The sequence below is a fragment of the Melanaphis sacchari genome, unplaced genomic scaffold, assembly GCF_002803265.2.
Source record: "Melanaphis sacchari strain LSU unplaced genomic scaffold, SCAv2.0 Contig0_pilon_pilon, whole genome shotgun sequence".
Taxonomy (NCBI): domain Eukaryota; kingdom Metazoa; phylum Arthropoda; class Insecta; order Hemiptera; family Aphididae; genus Melanaphis; species Melanaphis sacchari.
In genome coordinates this window covers 20408472-20432833 of record NW_020270366.1, presented here as the reverse complement: position 1 = coordinate 20432833, position 24362 = coordinate 20408472, and the positions used below count along the sequence as shown (strand labels likewise).

At 26.1% G+C, this 24362-nt stretch overlaps 3 protein-coding genes across 7 annotated transcripts; 2 read left to right on the top strand and 1 right to left on the bottom strand.

Moving 5' to 3' along the window:
• Positions 1–364: 364 nt before the first annotated feature.
• LOC112603886 (phosphoribosylformylglycinamidine synthase) lies at positions 365–9404 on the top strand. 2 transcript variants are annotated; one of them, XM_025352798.1, is made up of 21 exons: positions 365–906; positions 995–1270; positions 1345–1492; positions 1576–1726; positions 1936–2069; positions 2132–2244; positions 2318–2458; positions 2518–2630; positions 3020–3508; positions 3613–3836; positions 4003–4332; positions 4391–4516; positions 4586–4766; positions 4833–5090; positions 5157–5425; positions 5531–5732; positions 6221–6403; positions 6723–6872; positions 6952–7128; positions 7321–7449; positions 9109–9404. In XM_025352798.1, the coding sequence occupies exons 2-21, from the start codon at positions 996–998 to the stop codon at positions 9291–9293; spliced, it is 3978 nt and encodes a 1325-aa protein (XP_025208583.1). In that variant the 5' UTR covers positions 365–906; position 995; the 3' UTR covers positions 9294–9404. The 2 variants fall into 2 exon arrangements, with proteins under 2 accessions (XP_025208583.1, XP_025208514.1); XM_025352729.1 differs by having other exon boundaries at positions 989–1270.
• A 30-nt stretch (positions 9405–9434) lies between these two features.
• Positions 9435–19919, top strand: LOC112603617 (gastric triacylglycerol lipase-like). The gene is made up of 8 exons (XM_025352328.1): positions 9435–9884; positions 10388–10583; positions 13126–13240; positions 16518–16761; positions 16846–17007; positions 18271–18355; positions 18419–18561; positions 19471–19919. Exons 1-8 carry the CDS (start codon positions 9747–9749, stop codon positions 19858–19860), a joined length of 1473 nt encoding a protein of 490 aa, XP_025208113.1. The 5' UTR covers positions 9435–9746; the 3' UTR covers positions 19861–19919.
• A 31-nt stretch (positions 19920–19950) lies between these two features.
• On the bottom strand, positions 19951–24311 carry LOC112603703 (pre-mRNA-splicing factor 38B). 4 transcript variants are annotated; one of them, XM_025352521.1, is made up of 11 exons: positions 24194–24310; positions 22778–22921; positions 22360–22484; positions 22132–22283; positions 21913–21973; positions 21696–21815; positions 21509–21594; positions 21302–21445; positions 20379–20417; positions 20254–20310; positions 19951–20081 (listed from the first exon to the last, which is right to left on the bottom strand). In XM_025352521.1, exons 1-11 carry the CDS (start codon positions 24216–24218, stop codon positions 20063–20065), a joined length of 972 nt encoding a protein of 323 aa, XP_025208306.1. In that variant the 5' UTR covers positions 24219–24310; the 3' UTR covers positions 19951–20062. The 4 variants fall into 4 exon arrangements, 2 of the variants coding, with proteins under 2 accessions (XP_025208306.1, XP_025208229.1); XM_025352444.1 differs by having other exon boundaries at positions 19954–20081; positions 21302–21448; positions 24194–24218; XR_003115187.1 differs by lacking the exons at positions 19951–20081; positions 20254–20310; positions 20379–20417 and having other exon boundaries at positions 21354–21445; positions 21692–21815; positions 24194–24311.
• Positions 24312–24362: the final 51 nt, after the last annotated feature.

Below are 24362 nucleotides of genomic sequence, written 5' to 3'. Positions count from 1 at the left end.
TTTAGGGAACAGTTAATTGAACGGTTTATGTATTATAATAAAATGTGAATATTTATTATTTAGGTATACCTAACCAATGTACCTAATTACAATAATAAATACCTAATAATGATGTGTACGTATACACTATACATGATAAAATCTCTAATTCGAAGGTTTGCTTAATTTCTGAAAGTTGATTAACTATAATTATTATATATTTTATACAATATTGTTATGTTATGGTTAGGTACTTGTTAGTAGTTAGTATTTAATATTAAAATAATTTTATACATTTATACGTAATCTAATAAGACAATTAAATAATAGTACAGATATCTTAATTTTCAATAGAAATGTTTAAAAATTAATGGCAATGACCGCCGCCCGACAATTAGTTTCTTTCAATATTGTTAGTCCCGTTGTTTTCTACACTGTTCTGCAATCGTAGGTATCCTTGAAATTTTCCCGCCATCTAATTTTATCGCTTTTTTGCCCCTTTGACCAAGGTTTGTTCTACAACTAGTAATTAGTGACTTACTGCAGTACCGTCTGACCGGTGGCTAGTGGCTACCGGTTGACTACAACTGTGTGGTTATTGAATCCCGATCAGTGTATCATCCTCCTACCCGAGACGATTCCACATCACATCGGAGGTTTGCGATCGAAATATCTAATCCACTCACTTATCACCTTTCGACTACACGTGGACCTGTGAGCTGAACGCACGGTAATCTTTCGCACGTGTTCACTGGATTATATAGCACTTAACATTTTGGAACACACGGGAAATCACTTTCAAAGTGATCTTTATTCTTTAACCGATATCATACATTTATATATTATGGGAACAGTCGCTATTAATTGATTTCGAATAAAAATTTAAAATCTTTCCGTGAAAGAAGTATTATAGTTAAACACCTACAGGTAAATTATTATTGATTAAAACTTGTGCTTGAACTTGTTATAATACATTGCTTATTTTTAAACTGAATTAATATTTGATTAGTTACAGAATGGCTATTATACAATATTTTCGAAAGATACAGAATCTACCAATTCGAGAATCACATAAAGTTTTGAATCTCAAATCAATATCTAAAGATATATTAGACATTCAAATTGAACAATGCTTTTACATTGACATAGGGGAACATAAAAATGTGTCTACAGAAGAATTAAAAAAACTAGAATGGTTGTTAACAGATCCGTTAAATCGTTATGGATTATCCAAGAGCAAATGTTTAGATAAAAAAGACAATAATAGCATTTTGATTGAAATTGGCCCTAGGTAATTTTTAACATACAACATTTTTATTATTTATTACTCAAAACTGTGTTTATTGTTGTATAATTTTATTTTAGATTGAATTTTTCAACTCCTTTTTCGAGCAATGTTTTATCGATTTGTAAATCAATCAACTTGAACTTTGTCAGACGTTTAGAAAAATCTACTCGATATTTAATAACATTCATAAGTAACCATATGTTAACAGATGAATTGACTAAAGAGGTTTTGTATTGGATATTATATTATTAAACTTTTAAGCGCTGAAATTTGTACTTAATTTGATTATTCATATTAACATTTCATAGTTAACTACTGCTTTATATGATAAAATGACTGAAACGGTTTATACATCTCCTTTGCGATCATTTAAAAGTCAAGACATTAAAGAAAGTTGGTATGAAGTTGATATACTTGGCAGAGGTGTTGAAGCTATGACTGAAGTCAATAAAAAACTTGGTTGGTTATTGTGAAAATTACATTTTAGTTGATAATGAAGTAATACTTTAATACTATTTTATATGGTAGTAAGACCATTGACTTAATGAAGAGTTTATTTTTGATAATTATTGTCGACATTGTTAAAAATAATGTCATTTGTTATTTTTATTTGTTTTTTATTCATTCATATTATTCATTTTATTTAGAATTAATTAATGAAATTATAGGTTTGGCATTTGATGAATGGGATATTGAAAATTATACTAATATGTTTTTAAAATCCAACCGAAATCCTACTACTGTAGAATGTTTTGATTTAGCTCAGTCAAACTCTGAACACAGTCGTCATTGGTTTTTTAAGGTAGATTAAAAAAAATATATATTTTTATTTTCACTATAATCTATGAAACTGGTTTCCTATAGGGAGAATTAGTTATAAATGGAGAATCAATAAATACATCATTATTAGACATGATTATTGAAACACAAAATTTTTCCAACCCTAATAATGTTATAAAGTTTAATGACAATAGCAGGTTTGTAATATCATTAACTGAAATTTGTCTATTTATTTTATTTATTTTATTTATTTTTGTTTTATATTTTCAGTGCTATTATTGGATTTAAAGTCAAACAAATTAAACCAACAAAATCAACTGGACCTAGTCATTATATTTCTGATTCATTAAATTTAAATTTAGTATTTACTGCTGAAACTCATAATTTTCCAACTGGAGTTGAACCATTTAGGTATTTTACCGAAAGTTTATTTAAGAAACAGTAAAATAATTTAGATATATTTTTTATAGTGGAGCGTCTACTGGTACAGGAGGAAGAATTAGAGATGTTCAGGCTGTAGGAAGAGGTGGAATTTGTATTGCTGGTACTGCAGCATATTGTGTGGGAAATTTATTTATTCCTGGTATATATTTTATTTTTTTGTTACATGTGTATTTTTTCATATTTCATTAATTATGATTTAACTGCTGAGCAGAGGTGGTACTAGAATGCATTTTATTTGTTTTTAAAAATTGTATGTATTTGAAAATTCAACTGTCCAAAAAATGATTTTGTATAAAATTTATTTTACTTATAAAATTATTAAATTGCCACCTGTCCAGTTCACTTTTGCTATCGAGATTATTAGAGTTAGCGGGAAAATTTAATGATTAAATATACATATTTTTATTATTATATAAGAGTTATTATTTATGTTAAAAATAAAAATTATATCAGTCATATAACCAAAATTTATTAATTATCGTAAAACCAATTTTAATAGATCAAAATTATGTGTTTATTGTATTCTAGGTTATGACTTGCCATGGGAAGACAAATCATTTATCTATCCTCAAAATTTTGCCAGTCCACTTAAAATACTTATTGAAGCTTCTAATGGTGCTTCAGATTATGGTAACAAATTTGGTGAACCTGTTATTAGTGGTTTTGTTCGCTCATTTGGTATGATGGCAAATAACGAACGTCGTGAATGGATTAAACCTATTATGTTTACTGGTGGACTGGGCACAATGCTGGCTGAGTTTACTACTAAACTTACACCATATGAAGGATTACAAGTAGTGAAAATTGGAGGACCCGTTTATAGAATTGGTTTAGGTGGAAGTTCAGCAAGTTCATTTCAAGTTCAGGGAGTAAATAAGACTAGTTTAGAATTTGAGGCTGTTCAAAGAGGTGATCCAGAAATGGAACAGAAAATGAATCGAGTTGTTAGAGCTTGTATTGAAAATCCAGGTTATAACCCTATATTAAGTATTCATGATCAAGGGGCTGGTGGAAATGGTAAATACTAAATTATAATAATATTTAACATTATTTTTAATTGTACCTTAACATAATAATAGTGTTAATTATATTTGACTTTACAATGTAAGATTTATTTTTAGGAAATGTATTAAAAGAAATAGTAGAACCAGCAGGTGCTATAATTTATGCCAATAAATTTGAACTTGGTGATTCTACAATTAATGCATTAGAACTTTGGGGAGCTGAATATCAAGAAAATAATGCTATTCTCTGTGATGAAAAAGATTTAGAATTGTTAAACAAAATTTCCTTAAGAGAAAGATGCCCAGTTTTACCAGTTGGTGTTGTTACTAATGATGGAAAGGTAAACTAAATACATTATTTTTATATTAGAGCATTTAAAATATATTCTTTTTGTACACAATCTCATCAGAATGAATATTTTTTTGTGCCTATTGTATATCTTTATAGTACCTTTGATAGACAAAAGGTAAATTTAAAAATTAACTATTATTATGGAATTGTTGTAGGTCATTTTAACTGAAGATGATAATCCCATTTCTGAAAATGGAAAATATCCTGTAAACTTAGATCTGGATATGATTTTGAGTAAAGTACCACGTAAAGTTTTCGAACAGTCATGGCAACCTAAAAACAAAGAACCCATTATGTTACCTAATCTAACAGTTATTGAAGCATTGGACAGAGTGTTAAGACTTCCATCTGTAGCTAGTAAAAGATATCTAACAAGTAAAGTTGATCGTTCTGTAACAGGTCAAATAGCTCAACAACAATGTGTTGGCCCATTACATACTCCTCTTAGTGATGTCGCAGTTACAGTCGTTTCATTATTTGATACGGTAAGATGATAAATAATTTACCCTTTATGAATGTTAACAATTTGATATACATTTAAAGGTCGGAATAGCAACTTCCATTGGTGAACAACCCATTAAAGGTTTACTTAATGCAGATGTTGGAGCTAGAATGGCTGTAGCAGAATCATTGACAAATTTAGTTTTTGCTCCGATATCAAGTTTAGAAGTATAAATATATAGATACTACATATAGATGTTAAATATGAATATTAATTAATTTTTTTTGTGCTTATAGGATATTAAATGTAGTGGTAATTGGATGTGGCCTGCAAAATTGCCAGGTGAAGGAGCAGAATTGTTTTACGCTTGTAAAGCTATGTGTGAAGTAATGAAACAACTTGGAATAGCTATTGATGGTGGTAAAGACTCTTTGAGTATGGCAGCTAAAGTTGGTGAAGAAAACATCAAAGCACCTGGTATTAAATTTACAGTATTTAATTTAGTTAAATATTATTGTAAATCAATTTTAAACTGTATAATAGGCTCTATAGTCATCTCAACCTATGTTCAATGCGAAGATGTAAGATTAGTCATAACTCCTGATCTCAAAGGACCAAGACAAAGTCACAAAAATGAAGAAGCTAGTTACCTTCTGTTTGTAGACTTGTCTGGTGGTCAACGACGACTAGGTGCTTCAGCTTTAGCCCAATGTTTTGGACAATTAGGCAGTAATGCACCAGATCTGGATGATCCAAGCATGTTAAAAAAAGCATTTAAATCTATTCAAAAACTTATTAAAAGTAAAAAATAAATTCTTAATTTTATATATTAAAATAAATTCTATAATTTAATTTAAATGGTTTCAGATCAAAAACTATTATCTGGTCATGACATAAGTGATGGTGGATTAATAACATGTCTCCTTGAAATGGCTTTTGGTGGATATTGCGGATTCAATGTGGATTTGAATAACATTAAAGATGTATCTAGTGAAAATATTATTGATATATTATTTGCTGAAGAATGTGGTTGGGTTTTGGAAGTGGATGCAAAAAATGTCGATGAAGTGCTCATGGAAATAAATGTACCCGTTTATGTTATTGGTCGTACATCAACATATGGCAACAAATCTCGTGTATGTAGTTAGAATATTTTATTTTGTATAATAAATAAAAAATTTAAATGTATTTAATAATTTTATAATAAAATAATTAATTATTTTACCATTTTATTTATTCAGATTTTAATAAAAAAATCAGAGGAAACTATACTTGATGTTAAACTAACTGAAGTGTTCAAAATGTGGGAAAGAACAAGTTATGAGATTGAAAAAATCCAGTCAAATGTTATAACAGCGGAAGAAGAATTTAATTCCCTAGATAATCGTTTAGGACCAGTTTATTCTTGTAATTTTGAATTAAATAATTCATTAGCTGTGCCAGGTATAAAGAATACTTGATAAATTTAACCAAATTAATTAATTTATACTTATGAATGTATAACATAATCATAGTAATATAGTATATGACTTGAAGTATTCTATTATAAGATGTAGTTAAATGTTTAGCAACATTATTTAGTCTTTTCAATCAATAATCTTTGGTTTTGTTATAAATATTCCTTGTTAGTTGTTATTATCTATACTTTAATCATACTTTACCTTAGATTTTAAATCTAAAAAAACTGCTTTTCTTTCTAACTGCTTTATAATTTACTATTTATTTCCACTTTTGTGTCCATTAATTTTTCATATTTCATGCTTTACCCTTAAAGTAGTGTTTATTAATCACCCTTACTAAGTTATTAATTCTTGTTATCATTATTAAATTAACTTTGTGTGTTATACATCTTGTATTATCGTAATTTGTAACTGTAAATTTACTATAAAATTTAAAAATAAAATTAATTGAATGCTTGAATTTTTATTTAGATGTACCATTGAAAGTGGCTGTTATCAGAGAAGAAGGAACAAATGGTGATCGAGAGATGAGCGTGGCTTTGTTCATAGCTGGTTTTGAAGTATGGGATATAACTGTCCAAGATCTTTTAAATGAGGCAGTTAATGTTGATCAATTTAGAGGGTTGATTTTCCCTGGAGGGTTTAGTTATGGAGGTATGATATTAGAAAACATGTTCACTGTGTAGATACTTATTTGCACCATTAAGTTTGTTTGCTTTCATGGTCAACAAAATTTATTTACTTTTGAATAATATATTTTTTTAATTAACGATAATTCAGTTAGCGTTAGGTAATGAGCATTTTTTTAATCTATTAGCGATATTGAATATGTGTTAATAAGTTGTACAACAACTTTTTATTTTATTTTTAGTGATTTATTTTAGTTTATAAGACTTTTTATACACAGCTATTGTGTTAATAGTCAATAAGTATTTAACATTATTATTTATATTTATGATTTATAACTATTTAGATGTATTGGGTTCAGCTAAAGGATGGGCTGCTAGTTTAGCATTCCATCCCAATGTTAAAAAAAGCTTAGAGAGTTTTATGTCTAAAAAGAATACATTCAGTTTAGGAGTATGCAATGGTTGTCAACTAATGTGTAATCTTGGATTAGTTGGTAAATTTTTATTTAATTTTTTTGTTTTTTATAAATAATTTAAAACCTTATATCTAGTTAGTATAAATATTAATTTTAGGTGAAATAAATGAAAGTAATTCTTTAAATATTGATGATCCTCCTGTAATAATGTGTCATAACAAGTCTGGAAGGTATGAAAGTCGTTTTAGTACGGTTAAAATAAATTCTTCTAAGGCTATAATGTTCAAAGACATGGATGAAAGTATTCTTGGAGTATGGATTGCTCATGCTGAAGGTAATTAATTTAAAAAATATGTTGTAATACAAAAATATAGTTAATACATTTTATCAAGACAAGTTAAATTTAAATTCAGATAATTTTACAATTATAACACTTATATTTATCAGCTTAAATAATTTTGTTTTAATTTATCTTTTGTTATGATATTTTTAAAGGCAAAAATTAAATCTATAAATTAAATTTTAGGTCGTTTTGAATTCCGAAATCCAGATGTTAAAGATGCTCTTGTTACCAATAATTGTATTCCCATTACATTTGTTGATGATCAAAATAAACCAACTGAAAATTATCCAATGAATCCTAATGGTTCTCCTGGTAAGTGATAACATTTTAGTTAAATTTTTTATTATTTATCTATTTATCCAATGATCTATAGTAAAACATTTGAAGATACTTATATTCTGTTTAAGTTAAGAAACACATTTGTGAACCACTAGTTTTCAATGGTCAATATCAGGAAATACTAAATTGTCCTTTTTACCGAGTTAACCATTTATATGCCTACTGAGTAGTTTAGTCACACTTCTAGACATTAGTCAGTTAGCTGTTTCTTAACTTGAATAAAGTATATGTTTTCATCCTATTCACAGGTCTCTATACAAAAAAACCTTTATATTACCGAAATTCTAAAAGATATTTATCATTCAGACATCTGTTTTTTAAGAAATTTTTAATAAACAAGTAAAATAAATGTTTTAATTACATAATTTAAATTCATTTCTAATAAGTATTTTCTTATTTATTTTATTTTTGAATTGAAAAATTAAATTTAATATTAATGTTGGAATAAGTACCTACATTATAATTAATGTTTTTACAATTTTGAAAAATTCTAGTATGCATTTTTTTTTATTAATGATTATCTAAAATTTTAATTATGGTGAAATCAATTATTTTAATGATTGCTGTTATAATCTATTATTTATTGTTCATAATTATCCATATTTTAACTATTAAAACTTAAAATTTTAATTCAAGGTCAATATCAATATATAAAAATGTAGTTATATTTAATTAATTTTATTAATCTTAACTCATCATTTGTTTATTCATAAACAACAACAACAAAATTATGAAGACATAAAACATTGTTTGTGCAGTATTGTATTTTTTGTGTTTAAAAAAATGTTAGATAGCTGTCATAGATGTAGATGTTGCCTTAGTGTCATATTCAAAAATATGTACAAAAATGTATTGAATTTATTAATAATATGTATTTATTAAATTCTAAGTAGAAAGATATCAGGAAAATAGCTTTGCTGTATTGTAGAAGTTGAGTATACCTTGTCATTGAGTATAATATCATAATAATGTATGTGTTAAATTTGAATTCAATGATAACTGATAATATGATAATTTTGAGTAGAAACAGTCAGCTTGTTTTCTAAAGATATTTTATTATTTATTTATACTGATATAAAATTATTGACAGAAAAAAACTATATATTTTGTCAAAAACTGGTAGCTTGCATAAACATAACTATTTTTCTGAATTTTTTTTAATTTTGTTCGATGACTTGGAAAATTGCTTAGAATTTTTTTACTTATGATGTAAATTAAAGTACCATCTAAATTAAATTAATTTCCAGAAACTATTCTTTAAAGTACCTACGTATTGCTCTAAACAATGGCGTGCAGACATAAAAAAAAAACTGTATACTTGTTGATATTATAACATAGTTCAGTAGTTGTAGTGCCTATTTATATAAAATTCGTATCAATCGTATCTGTGTAACGTATTATTTACTATAATTTGTAAAATAATCATTTTTTATAGATATACATTACAACTATATCATATTTTTTTAACCTTTAAAAAAAAATATTGTGATAACTATTAAAAAAAAAGGAGACTAGTCAATCTAAATGTTTTTTCTCTATTCTCTTATATATCGTCTTCATAAGATATTGACAAATTCGATGATTTTTAGTCTGGTATTTATTTTTTGTACTCATATTTATATTATTTTACAGATGGAATAGCCGGTATATGTTCATTTGACGGTAGACATTTGGCGTTAATGCCGCATCCGGAACGAAGTGTATTCACGTGGCAGTGGCCTTACACGTACGGATTGGCAGATGGGCCTAAGAACCAAGATAGCGCCCCTTGGATGCAGATGTTTTACAACGCATATGAATGGTGTTCTCGTAATTAATCGAACAAAATGTTCGTAAGGTTATCTTTTTGTTGTTGAAAAACTGTTTTTTTTTTTAGTAACAACTCATTGGAGCGTTATACATAATAATATAGATTGCAATAAATACAAATAAATTTATATACCTATGATATATACCAATATACCTATGCGTATTATTATTATGTGTACAAAAATCGGATAAAAACGGGTTTTCATTTTTTTCGACCTATACGCATCACCATGCGTTGTCTTAGGCTTTTCTTAACAGACCTTTGTGTACGGTTTTTGTTTGATCTAGTGGTAGTATTACTCATAATAAGGTCATTAGATTATCAATACGACAGCCGTATACGTATGTATTTACGTACATTCATTATATAGATTTGTACACACGATGATGAATCGTCGACAGATCGTTGTTCATTGTGTTTTGATCGGTCTAATCGGCAGTTGCATTCGTACGTTTATTACATGAAACCTATAGCTGCACAGTGTCTTAACGACGGTGCGAAGATGATTTCCTTTTTTGATTTGATAATTTTTCTTAACGTGTTTATCACTGCGATTTCCGTTTCGGATGCGTACATTCCAGACGCGTCGTTAAGTGTGGTAAGAATTACAATATACAATTAAGACGTTTTGAATAAATTTTTATTTTAAAAGTAACTTAATCGTCCTTGCTAGAAAGCAATGAATTTAATATTATTTTTGGAAACGTCTTTGGTAATTCTTTTTTTGGAATAGCTCCGAAGAGTAATTTTTGCAGGGTGGTTTTTACATCATGACATTGGTTACTGCATGTCATACATCTTATGCGGGTTAGCATTAAAAATCCTTTAAACTTTTAACTCTTCGGGGCTCTAACCATTCCATTATGAGAAAGGGTTATCAAAGATGTTTCCTGCTGCAGTTACTAATTTGTTAAAGTAATTAGTGTGCTGTTTGTACTGAAGTATAATACTTCAAATAAGATGAAGTTTAAATTTGTTATTGTAATTTGGAAAAGTTTCCTAGTACTTTTTGTTATTGCACAAACTTGTGAAATTTTGATATGTATACATACTAATATAATATATTACAAGCGCTTTAATGTTGATTACTTGCATTGATAGCCTAAAATAATTAAACGTTATGGTTATCCGTCTGAAACTCATATCGTGGATACGAAGGATGGATATCTATTGGAAGTTCATAGAATACCGCACGGAAAAAAAAATAATCAGTACAGAAATTTCCCAGTGTTTTTACAACACGGGGTTGTAGCTAGTTCTGCTGACTGGATTATCAACGGGCCCACTAAAGCATTGGGTAAGTCTTGACTCATATATATTATCATATTTATACAGGGCCGGATTAAGATTTTCGCCGCCCATAGGCTGAAATAAATTTACCACCTAATTTACATAGGTATTGATATTTTACTTCTATAAGTGATGTGTAAAAAACCCCCCAAACCTCATATTAAAAAAATGATCATCAATAAAATAAAAAAAATAAAATAAATACTTTATGTATATTATTATTGATGAATGAAAACTCCTTAAGCATGTTAAAAGAAAATACAAAAAAATAAATATTTTTCATATTCTTTATTCTTTAGACTATAGTCTTACGTCTTGATTTTTTTTTGCAAAGTCTTCAATGATGTCGTCATAGGATAACTGATTAATTAATTCATATTCAATACTTAGTATAGCAAGTAGTGCATTTCATCAATCTAGTGACATTGTAGATTGGAAATATTAAATTATTTTTTATTTTTTTCAAGCAAGAAAATGAACGTTCAGCTGAACAGTCATTGCAGTAGATGTATATATTTCGAGTGCTATTTCGATGTTGGGATAAATTTAAATTCAGTTTTTTTTATGTAAAATTTGAAAAAGTTTGGGAACATTTTTTTTGCTTATCGACAGCCAGTTGTATTATGTGTGCTTTTAAGTGTAGACATTCATTAATTATTAATTAATTAATTTAAATCTATATCATCATAGTATATTTCATTAAGTTGTGTAGCTCTTTTAACAATATCATTATGTGATAAACTTTCAAGGTTGACAATAAAAGCAAATGGAAATCACTGCTTTAAAACGAATACAAATAAACGACCAGTCGATTTTGTTACAGCGTGGTGTATAGCAAAATAATAAACTTAGTACGAGTATCTTATAATATAGGTACCTACAATATTTGAGGCGTCATCGCTTATCGCGGAAATTTCCCCACATTATACATTATCTACTATAATAATTATTATGAGATTTACGACCATAATATTATGACACTTGTTTTATTATCTAAAAAAAATAAACTAAGTTAAAATTAGATTCAGCTGATACGGGTTTAATGCTTCTTTCTTTCGCGATTTACTATTAATATGATAAAATAATACTAATAATCTAATTAATAATAATAAATATTATATACTTAATTTCGGTTACGGTTTATTTAGAAATACTTTGTTTCACAATCACATCGAACTGTATTCTAATTTCTAATTGCATGTTTTTATATTTTATATTTAAAAATAATATCTCAACGTAGTTATTGAGTCACACCATAAAAAATTTGCTGTTTCATTTCAATCATTAAAATTTGCCGCCTTTATTATTTGCCGCCCTAGACTTTAGCCTAAACAGTCTAAGCGGGAATACGGCCCTGTATTTATATTAAAATAAGTAGTATCTTCTATGGTACCTATATAATATATATTATCGTAAAATTGAATTAAGACCCTCGGTGCTTGTAGGTTATTAACAATATAGTGTTCTTATTTTAATAGTTTGCAAAAATATATTTTTAACATTTAATTTGTGTTTAATTAATATGTTTTGTATATTTTCAATTTTTACATAAGCAAATAATTGATCCATGATTATTCAACTGGAATATATAATACAATTTATTTTAAACTTATTATACATCATAGATTATGTATAAATATTAAATAGTAAAATTATAAAATAAAATATCATTTATTTTATTTCAACTGTACTATGGGTCAGACTGAAAACAGTACAACTTAAGTACTTAGTACAAGGTACATAGTACATACAAAGTTTATGGTACTTCAGGATATTTTATCGAAAACTTTTGTAGGTAGTTATTAAAAACAGACATTTTTAAAATAATTTAAAACATCTAGAAAAAAATATTATTTTATAAAAATATTTATTTGATATAATTAAAAGTATACATCCTGAATGTCCACAGTTAGATTAGGAAAATTTACAGTTTATACACTACTTATGCAATATATGTTTTGAACCTGTAAATTATATTATATTGATTTATTCGTTTAATAAAATTTTGTTGATTATGTACTAATAATTTAAAAGTTTAATATTATGCAAGGGCAAAGGTAAAAAATTTATCATTTTATGCAGTCGTTAATTTTCTCATTATAAATACTTAACTATATTGTCTAAACTAACGTAATTTTCTTGTTTGAAAATACATTTTTCTACACGATTTGTTATCATAAAGTATTCTTTAAGTAGTTTACTTTTAAAAATATCAATACACATATTTTTTAATTTCATTTTTCAACAAAGTAGAATATCTTTTGGGGTTACCGATATATAAAATTGAATTTTAAACTATATAGTTTAGTTATTAGAATTTTTAAACTTTAGATTAACTAAACTTTTCAATGAAATAATTTCAAAATTTTATTTTTGTAAAAATTGACATTTTTAGAAAATAGTATATTATTTTGTTAGAATGGGAAATTAAAAAATACGTATTTTATTGTTTAAAATGTACCTAGAAAATATAGTGTAAAAAGAATCGTTTTGTAAGTGCATCTATTTATATTTTAAATAAATAAAAAGTAGGTATGTTATTTTTTCAGCTTATCAGCTAGCGGATAATGGTTTCGACGTATGGTTAGGAAATTCAAGAGGCAACACGTATTCTCGTACCCACAAAATTCTCAGTCCAGATAGCGAAGAATTTTGGAATTTCAGGCAATTATACATTATTGTAGTTAATAATATAGTACATAGTTATACCTTTAATCTGGTCTATAAGAGAAGAAATTAAAAATATTATTTTTCGCAGGTGATATATTGTTTCTTGGTTAAGTTGGGTAACTTTGTAAATACTAAATGGTAACCGTAATCACTAACTTAGGAAAATATTCGTGGATGTTGGGTTTCATTCCTTGCAGGGTTGATTATGTCTGATAATTCGACAAGTAAATTTGCCCCTAATTTTTCACTTTCGTAAAAATGTTTTAAATTCTGAGTTTTGAACTTTTTAAGTATTCATCATAAGCACTATATTTTCAAATACTTAGGAGTGTCGAGTGAACGAGTATCGTTTGTTGATACAATTATACAAACTTATATTTTAAATTTTTCATTTCTATTTTTTCAATTAATAAGACTAGCAATATAAGTGATTAAAAGGTTTCGATTCCAGTTTGTTTTTTTTAAATTTTCCTATATATTTTATGCTAATTGTATCTTAATAATTGGATACATTTATTAAAATTAATTTTAAAATTACGGATTTAAAAACACTAAGTACGATTTTTTTTTTTTTATTAGAAACCACTCTCAAAATTGAACTGATTAAAGATTATAAGTGTTTTGTTTACTAAAAGATATAAATAAAGTATCTTCAGTTACACGAAAAAACCGACGATATAGTGTGATACCCAAAAGCACAAACGTTAATTGTGTAATCTCATTCAATATTGAACCCGTTTCAGTTTAAAATTTAATGCACATTTAATGTATATTTACTATTTTTATATTTCAAAAACATCAGTGATCGAATTCAAGTTAAAGTTTAGTGTTATTTGCATTGTATTATTTATCGTAACAAATTACAATGAAGGTTGATATTTATTTAAGGTAGCTATACGGTGTATCGGTGTATGCATTATAATTGTATAAACTTACATAAAATATAATTTTTGGTAATTATATTTTTAAAACTATGGATTATGATATAACTTTATCATAAGTTGTTTTATTTTTAATTGAATCATGTTTGAAAGTCAAGTTAAATGTTTTAAATCGTATATCAGATATCCATTATTCACATATATATCATTTTGGTGATTGCCTTGTGTGTATGCGTCCGGTTTTTGCCAAAATTAAAATTATAAACATTCAAAAATGAATTATTAAAATGTCATTTACACAACTTATAAATAAAAGTATGCAGTGCATAGTGTACAATAATTGTATATTTGTTTGTGTAGACAATAGTGAGTTATGGCAAACAGATATATCTTGAGGATGTATAGTTTTCAACTATTCAAACTAATTCCGAAATATTCAACATTTTGACGGAAAACAGAAATATATTTAATAAGTAATCACAATACTTTAGAAAATTAGGATATTTGGTGAAAAATAGTTCGTAATCATTGTAAACGAACGGTGACTGAAAAAATTTCGGAGCTACCAAATAAAATTATTTGTCGTAAAATAATTTTTTATTTTTAACTCATTTTAATATCATTGTAAAAACTCAAATAATAATGATTATGGTTTTACTAACATACACTTTATTTTTGTAAAATTTATTTGCATTTATGGGTTAATAAGAATTATAAATAAATACAATGCCTTTATTTTGCACCAAAATATAAACACACATGCACAAGGAAATTCATTGAAAAACTCAATCTGAAAGCAAAGCTTGAATGCGACTGTGTCAAATTTTAGTATTTAGCCATAGTAATTATAATTATAATAACCAAATTAAAATGTTAATTTAGAAACCATATCATATTACAAATAATTACTAGTTAAATTAATACTATAATCACCACCCCACTAGTCCCCACACTATAGAACCATAATGTAAAAATAGATCGAGCTAAAGCTAATTATATTATTCGTGGGATATTTGTATTTAAAATATAACGAAGAATTTCAAACTTAAAAAATAGCTTCTTACTAAATTATTTACTTAATATGTATGGTCCTTAAATTTAAGTCCATAATCACATGTATTTTTTAAATATTTGCTGTTAAATGTATGAACACTGCAAAGCGACAGATTTTTTATTTTATTAATATTAAAATACAATATACTTAGATTTATTAGCATTAAATAAGTTGTAAATGATTTATATCACACTTATCTTTATCTAAGACAATCCTAAGCTAATATTAGTAAGTTTAAACATTATAATTCTTATTTTTTAATAAAAAGGTAATTTCTTGCACTTTTAGGTTGCATTTGGATTATACTTAACGTTTACAGCTAAAAAAATAACACCTACAAATGTTAAATTCAAATATATTTTCAAAACGGTAGATAAATAGGTACAATTGTTAAAAAAATTGACATTTTCTTTTATACTATAGGTACAGTTCCTACACGCGTTTACATATACACAACACGCACGATCTTAAGAAATTGCTTATATTGAACTCCTAAAAATAGAATCTGATTCCTTAATTATTATATTTTTTTTTTCATTAATCTAAATTAAATGGTTTGCTTCATTAACCATTAGTTGAGTACAATTTTTAACTTAAGTTCGTTTTTTTATTATTATTCAATTATGTAGTGTATTGATTAATTCTGATGCTCTTTTGCTTTCCTTAATTATTATACTTATATATATAGGTAATTATAATACATAATACATAATATATTTAAAAAAAAATAATAACAACTAGTAATAAAATAATTAGCGGATAAGTTGGCAGAATTAGACTTGACCCTTGATTAATCTGAGTAGGTATCCCAAAATGGCAACTGGCCGTTTAAATGGACAAACAATAAAAAGTAATTTTATTACGTATTTATTGTGTTCTTTTGCATTTATTCATATTATTTTTATTTATTATTATATATTATCAACATCTGCCTTAAACTATTGTCTTTTTAGTATAATTTAATTTAGTGACACTGTGACAGTGTATTTATCATCACACTTTTGTTTGTTTGGTTTAAGTGGAGGTGTACCTTTACCTTAAATCTTTAAATGTTTGCTTATAAGTTTTTGAATTTTAACTATAACTTAATTATTCGAAAACTTGATTAACTGATTTTTAAATTATTTTCCAAAATTCCTACTATTGGACGAGTTGCACTCTTACAGAATGAGCTTTTCTGACGTGTTAATTTATTTTAAACGTGCTTGTTAAAAAAAAAAAAAATTCTCCTGATCATTGCCTTCTCAATTTGAGCTTAGGTACCGATTATACCGATTACAAGTATGAAGTAGATATAAGTACTTAAATGCTTAGTGATTTTTTTTATTTGTTATAGTTTTCATGAAATGGGTATCTATGATTTGCCAGCCACCATTGACTACATACTAGAACGCACAAACCGAAGTCAATTATACTACGTCGGCCATTCGATGGGATCTTGTATGTTTTTTGTCATGTGTTCTATGCGCCCAGAATATAATTATAAAATACGAGCACAAATAAGTTTAGCTCCAGTGGCTTACGTTCATCACATGACTTCTGTTTTAAATAGTATGGTTCCGTATGCAAACCAAATACAAGTGTGTTTAAACGTTTTTAAGATTCTCATTAATTTTTACCTCCTTACTCTTAAATAGCTTATATTTAATTTTATTTTTTTCTAGAAAGCTTCAAATTGGATTTCAAAAGGTGCGTTTTTACCGCAAAACGCTGCCAGCAAATTAGTTAACAAGTATTTGTGTGGCGATAACGCTATGAATTCGGCAATATGTAAAAAGTATATTGTTTATAAAATGTTTGGGGAAGATTCTGTTCAATTTGATATGGTAATTTTTTAAATACCGAATAAATCCAGTAGGTATACTAATCAGGACATAAAATCTGAATAGAATCAGCTCCAAAACGTAGAGCTTAAAATCAATAGACGCAATTAGATCTCTAAAACATAGGGTGATAAAACTATTAATGCCTCACAAAGCCGTAGGAGGCTTAGCCTTCCACACCCCCTAATCTTTAACATATATTCATTACATCAAAATTTTAAACACATATTAGCACACTTCATGTAAATTAAAAACAAAATTACAACCCTTTTTTTTTAATTGAGTAACCTTCTTAATTTCATAATCATATTAAATAGCTAATAAGTAATAATTTACTATACATTTTAAATCAGCAATTTTTCTGAGTTTCAGTCAATATTTAGATAAAATATGCTCGGTGTTTAGCTGATTTAATAAATATTTTTTAATGTTCCTCAAAGATAAATTAGTAAACCTTTAATGAAGCAATTGAAGCATACTTTATCTTAGCCAACATTGTCGAAAAACTTCGCTTGCAAGTAGCAGAGATAGTAGGAATTGTAATAATTTTCAATAAATAGTTAGATATAAAAATTAAGAGGGGCTATCGTGCTTAATTTAAACTAGTGGGTGCTAAAGATTCTTTTGCACCACCCCTTCCCAAAAATAGTGGCGCCACTATTAAAAACCAGTTTAATAACCGATAAGATAAGCGATACTGAGTTAGGTACCTATAATGCCGACAGTGTATAGCATTGATTAAAGTTTTAGGTAATTAATGTTAAATTTAACGGTTAAGGTTTTCAAATGCTTTGTTTCGGTTTAGTAGATAAAAGATTTTTTTAAACCACTTTTAGGTTTTGATATTTTTCTAAATTATTTTATTTTAAAATTAAAGCTTTTTATCCAGTTGCAAATTGAATTTAAGAAGACATTACATGATTTTATCTCCGTTTTACAAATTGATATTAGCAAATTTGTGTTTAGTCAATTTTGTGTTAGATTAAAGATTTTGAATTAATTGATCTACAATTGAAATCATGTAAAAACTAACAGGAGTTAATAATAATGTTTTCTTTAATGTTAATGATAGATCTAACCACCTAAATATTTAAGCAACAACGTTGTTACTATAGAATGTAAACTTTGGTATACGTTACCGTTAATAAGACTGAGGCAACACATGCATATATTATGTTATTTCTAAAGTTGTAAACCTTACTACAATGTTTAAACTTTTTATTTATACCTTTTAACCAAAATATTTTAAACTATTTTTTTCTCTAGACTTTACTTCCCATAATATTGGGTCACAATCCAGCTGGCACATCAGTGAAAACTTTAATTCATTTCGCACAAGAAATTACTACAAGTAAATATAATATTTTAAACTTAAATTATAGATAAACTTTATTTTTAAAACTATCTTTTTAAGAAAACTTCCAACAATTCGATTTTGGAATAGAAAAAAACCTTGAGGTTTATAATTGTTCACATCCGCCCAAGTACAATTTGAGCAATATAATTGCACCCATCGCATTTTATTATGCTAAAAATGATATAATAGCAGATCCTATAGTAAGTAAATATTAATTTTATTTCCTTATTATTGATAAATAATTAAAGATAGCTTTTTAAATACATATGTTAATTAAGCAACAAATCATTCCATATTGATGTGTTAATATACACATCAAGTGTGGTGTAAATGTGTACTTAATGGACTCCCATATTTCAAAAATGAAAATCATCATTGCGTAAACAAACTGATTAGATTAAAGCGGTTTATTTCGCTGGGTTAGGTTAATGTTTTTGTTCGTCACTACTCACTATGTCATAGTACAGTGAACGTGGTTTCATTATCTAGGAAACATTTTTAAATAACGCCGTATGTGCGACTGCGACATTTAGCATTTCTTACTCAGTTCGGTTGTTCGGTAAGAATCCAAACAAAAGTATCCTTGATCGGAAAACGATTTAGAATTGGGTACAAAATTTAAGAACAGGATCTGTAATGCCTAAAAATCAGTTGGATTACAACTCATACAGCCCGTCGTTCTCGTGTTGTTTCGCAAGAAATATTTCCTCAATTCTCCCTTAAGGGAAAATATTGCTTGGCCTCCTTACTTCCCCGTTTGGAGCCTTTGTAGCTATTTCTTATATATACCTCAAAATTAAAGTTTTCAAACATCAATATAAATCTATTGAAGAACTAAAGGAGGCTATCTGTCAAGAAATTTTTGGGATGCTGGCGAGAGTAAAGGAAAACTTGAGAACAGTTCCATATGCCCATTACTCGTCAAGGCAATCATTTAGATATACTTAAAAAAAAAAATGTATATATTATATATCGTTTTCTATAAATACAATTTTTTTTCCATATCTTGTATTATTTTTTTAAAATTAATTGTGGAAATGTGGGAGTCTATAACACTGTACACTCTATTTAACCAATATAATTAAAGAATTAATTGGTCTTGTATTTAGGACGTGGCGGAGTTATATTCTCGTTTACCAAATAGATTAGGGATACATCTCATAAAATTTGATCAATTCAACCATGTTGATTTTCTGTACAGTAGAAATGTAACTGATATGGTATATGAAAGTGTAATGAATACAATATTTAAAGCTGAATTAGTTGATTGGATACCAGAGTTTGATAATACAACTACATTTAAAGCCTCAAGTGATAATATTCAATGCTATGACGAAAGAAGGGCAAAGAAAACAAACAATGGTTTTTGGCATAAATTTACTTCATTTATGAAAAGGAAAGAAGTGTATCCATTAAAAAGTTTTTCAGAAGATCATGAAGAAAATGTTAAGTCCAGGCACGCAATTAAAATGGCATGGAATCAAACAAATTTTGAATAATAATTTTAGTATTTATATACAATTAACATGTAACTTTTTTATTATTGAAAATTAATTGTCTTTTTTTTTTAATGAATTAAAAATACAGAAATTGTGTAATTTATTAAAGTATGTATGTACAACTTAAACTAAGAACTTCGTTCACTTATTTTGTTAATGGAGTGAAAAAAAAGGTTATTAATTTTATTCTTAATACTCCATATTAGTATCTCGATCTTGACCTAAAATATATAAATACAATTTTAATAGATTAAAAAAAAAAAAAAAATTAACAAGTCAAAGAGAAGAGTGATAAATAAAAGCAATAGTAGACTTAAGTTAGACTCTCTCAAACTTATTTATGTATTAAACATTTTTTAGTTCAAATACAAAAAAAAAAAAAATTAAAATTACTTGTAATCATCTCTATCTCTTCTTTTACTGCTTCCATATTTTGGACTTCTAGAAGAACTAAAACCGAAAATTGTTTATTATAACTTATTTTTTATTATTAATTAACTAAAATTTATGTTCATTACCTTTTATTATAATCATCTCTTCGACTTACATAAGGTGATCTAAAATTAAAAAAAATAAACATAAGTAATTGTATTTAATTAAAAAAAAAAAAATGATATATCATTAAGAGTGAAGATATATTTATTTAGTTTTATAACATTAATTTAAATTACCCACAAAAAATTATCTAGTATTTTATTTTCACTTAAAATATGCATACATTTATACCCTTGAAGAAATTTAATTTTTCAATAAAAAATCAAAAATTATAAATTTATTTATTATTAAATAAGATGTTTTTAATTTAATATACACAACAAAAAAAACTGTACTTAGACTAGAATATTATACTGACTATATTAACGCCATATGAAAACACATAAAACGAACACTGATAGACAAATTGACATCGACTGACCATATTTGGCGTATTTTCATAACATAGATATAATTGGGCACAGTAAAAAGATTATTAAATTATTTATATTTAATCATTACAATCTATTTTTTTTCCAATTTCTAGAAAATGAATATTAAAATTGTTAGTATATTATATAAAATATAATTTTCTGAGTCACATATTATTATAAACTTCTAAAACTACTGTGATATAATTTTTATATTACTTAAATATGTTTTACGATTATTGAAAAATATGCAAAATCCTATTAGTCACTAGCTTTAAGTCTATTGTATATTAATTATTTTATGAAATTGATATTTATAATGTTTGGATGAAATCATCTTTAGAGATATTTAATTTAAATGATACAAATTTAAAAATTATAAATATTTTTCCAACTACTTCCTAGTACTTGACATTTGTGTTTAGGAAGTTGAAAACCATTTTTCAAAATTCATTAGAAAAAAAAGCAACTTTCTTTTATGATAAAAGATTTGTCAGTATAAAAATATTTATATTTATTTAATAAAATTATACAACCTTTCACGAGAATTTGCATGACTTGACTTGCGTTCATAATCTCTATCACGATAATCTCTATGTGATCTTTCTCTACGTTCAATTCGTTCACGAGGCCTTGACGTGTCAGATAAATCTCCTCTATTTCTATAGTCATCTCGATCCCTACTATAATATTTTATACATAATTAATAAAATAAATCAAATAAAAAACTAATACTGTATTACCTAAAATTCTTTTCCGGTAAATTTCTTCTAGGCGCTTCTTCAACTACTGGAGGATACTTTTCACTCATTTTTTTTTCCATTTGTTGCTGAAAACAATATGAATAATAATTTATATTTTTCACAATATTTATATTGTATAGTTAGATTTAAATTAATAAATAAGAATGTGTTTAGCCGACATACCTACCTGAATGGGAACAGGGATTCTAGGGAAAAGTGTTGAATACCATTCTAATTTGAACAAAAAGCTCTTTAATATATTCCCAATTGTCATTATTTGACCACCTCCAGCTCTTACATCCATTTCCTAATGTAGTATCAAATTTTATATAATGAATGAAAAAATGTATAAAAGTTAATCTAATCTATTAACTTTAAAAAATTAGAACTAGAGAAAAGTATACCTCTTCGTCATCTAAGAAAGATTCATACCAGTCCCATAAATCACCAGGAGGTTGAGTATACCTAATTAAAACATTTAAAAACTATTTAATTTAAAATCTCATTACAGGTAATCAATTATATATAAATAATAGGAAATAGGTATACTTTCAGAATTGTTATTATTCTTGAAACAATTATCCTCCATTATACACTTTGGGATAGTTTGATCAAAAACTTACCTGATGTACATAAAACCCAAAGCACGTATATAAGGTGAATCGCAATGGGTAATTAGCCCAGTTACCTGCTTGCGAGTCAATTTCAATGTGAACAATTTATACAGAAGACAGAAGGCTGTAGATACTATTCCACCGGCACCAACCCCTCGGACCTAATTAATATATTAAGATAATATACAATTTTATTAAGTTAAAATAGTAATCAAAAATAATTAGTTAAATACTTACACCTCCACACATTCCAGTTTGTCCAGAAGTCTTGCGACTGCCCTTTTCCCATGGTTCAAGATGTTGTACTTTATAGTAAATTTCATCAATAACTTCATGGTAAGTTTTCAATTCATATAAATTAACTAAAATAATAAAACATATATTATACAGTATATAAAAGTATGCTACATGTAGGGTGATTCTTTTATTGAAAACAATACTCATTACTTCAAAATGTATCAACGTTTTTTTAAAAACATTTTTAGATTTTGAAATAAATAGTGTTGTTTGATTAAAGAATTACCTTGTATATTTTAATACTGTATATAAGTTTTGGGAAAATGGCCAGAATCAAAAAAATAAAATAAATAAATTTAAGCATCCATCAATGTGATTATATAATAATTAAAGTATTAATTATTTATTTTATAATTACCTTTAAAATAATGAGATGATTGAATATTAGTTAAAATTAGGGTATTTAAATTCATTGTACGTTCATTTCCCCACATTGGCATTGTGTTGTTCTTTCGAGTCAAAATACTTCCTTTGGACTTAGACTGATAATCATTATCATATCCTAAACAATATTTCATTACAAAATGTTATTTCTTAATTTCATTACACTTAATGAAGACATTGTTGACTTCATAATATTTTTCTTATAAAGATAATTAAAAACTAAATTATTTTTTTATTTTCTTTCATATAATATTTTCTTATTTAAAGATCTTACATTTATACAACTATTATATCAGTACTAATAAAATAATAAGAGTATCAAATTGTTTAAAGTTTACTATTTAAGAAGACAAACTTATTGGATTTTTCGCATAACAATTAATTTAAAAAATGTCTCTAAAAATTAAAATAGTTACAGAGAATACATTCCTTTGAGTTTCAAGTGAAATATTTAGTCACAATTGTGAGGCAAAAAAAAAAAAAAATTACACATGAAATAAGACATATATAACAATGCATAAACTATTTATTTAGTTTTTCTAAAACTTAATCTTACTCATTCAAAATGAGTATCAAATAATATAATATTACTAGAGCTTAGAAGTTAAAGAGTACATACTCTCAATTTAAAACTGATCAAACTAGAAATCCAAGCTATACATACAATTATAAGTTTGACACAATAGAAAATTAGAACGTATATATTGTAATTTGTTAATTTAAGGAAAAAGAAACATATTTAATTGATTTTTATACACGCATATCATGCATATTAAATAATATCTTCTTTATTAACTATGTATTTTAAATAATATTGAATATATTGTAACTTATTAAACTTATTGTTAGTCAACATAGGAATTTAATGTCATCATCAAACTTAACTATTAATTTAGTGACAATGGTATGAACATTTAATCTCTATTATTTACTTAAATTATGTCAAAATGTTATTTTATCGTCAATAAATTATCAAATACTTACTTATTTATCAACTAATGTAAATCTATTTATTGTTAAATCATTAATAAGTTGTAGTAAAAGACATTTGACAGTAATTTATAAATTAAAAGCTGTCAAATAATGATTATAACAGTGAAAAAAACATTGTTGATAAGTATAATAGAACATAAATTAAGTCATATAACTATTAATTTACATAATGCAAGCATATTCTACGTTAATCGTTTTAAAAATAATAAGCTTTCAAAGATAAATGAAATAAAGACCAAGAATATATGAAATACATAATTTTCGAAACTTTTATAAGTGATTTTGTGGAATACATTTCACTTCATGAACATGCATGTATGTCAGTATACTTTAATGATAAAGTTAAAATATTTTTACAATAATTATCATAGTCTTATGTGGTTGATGTACATCTTACCTTCATTTTCGTAACTCACTTCCATGTTTTAATTAAGAAAATGTTAATTTTTTTTCAAAAGTAATTAATTAAAAGCTGTATCAAGTAAATAATATTTTTGGTTAGAAGAATTAAGATTAAAACAAAATAATAAAACGTATATTAAACAATAACAATAGCCATCAAGTAT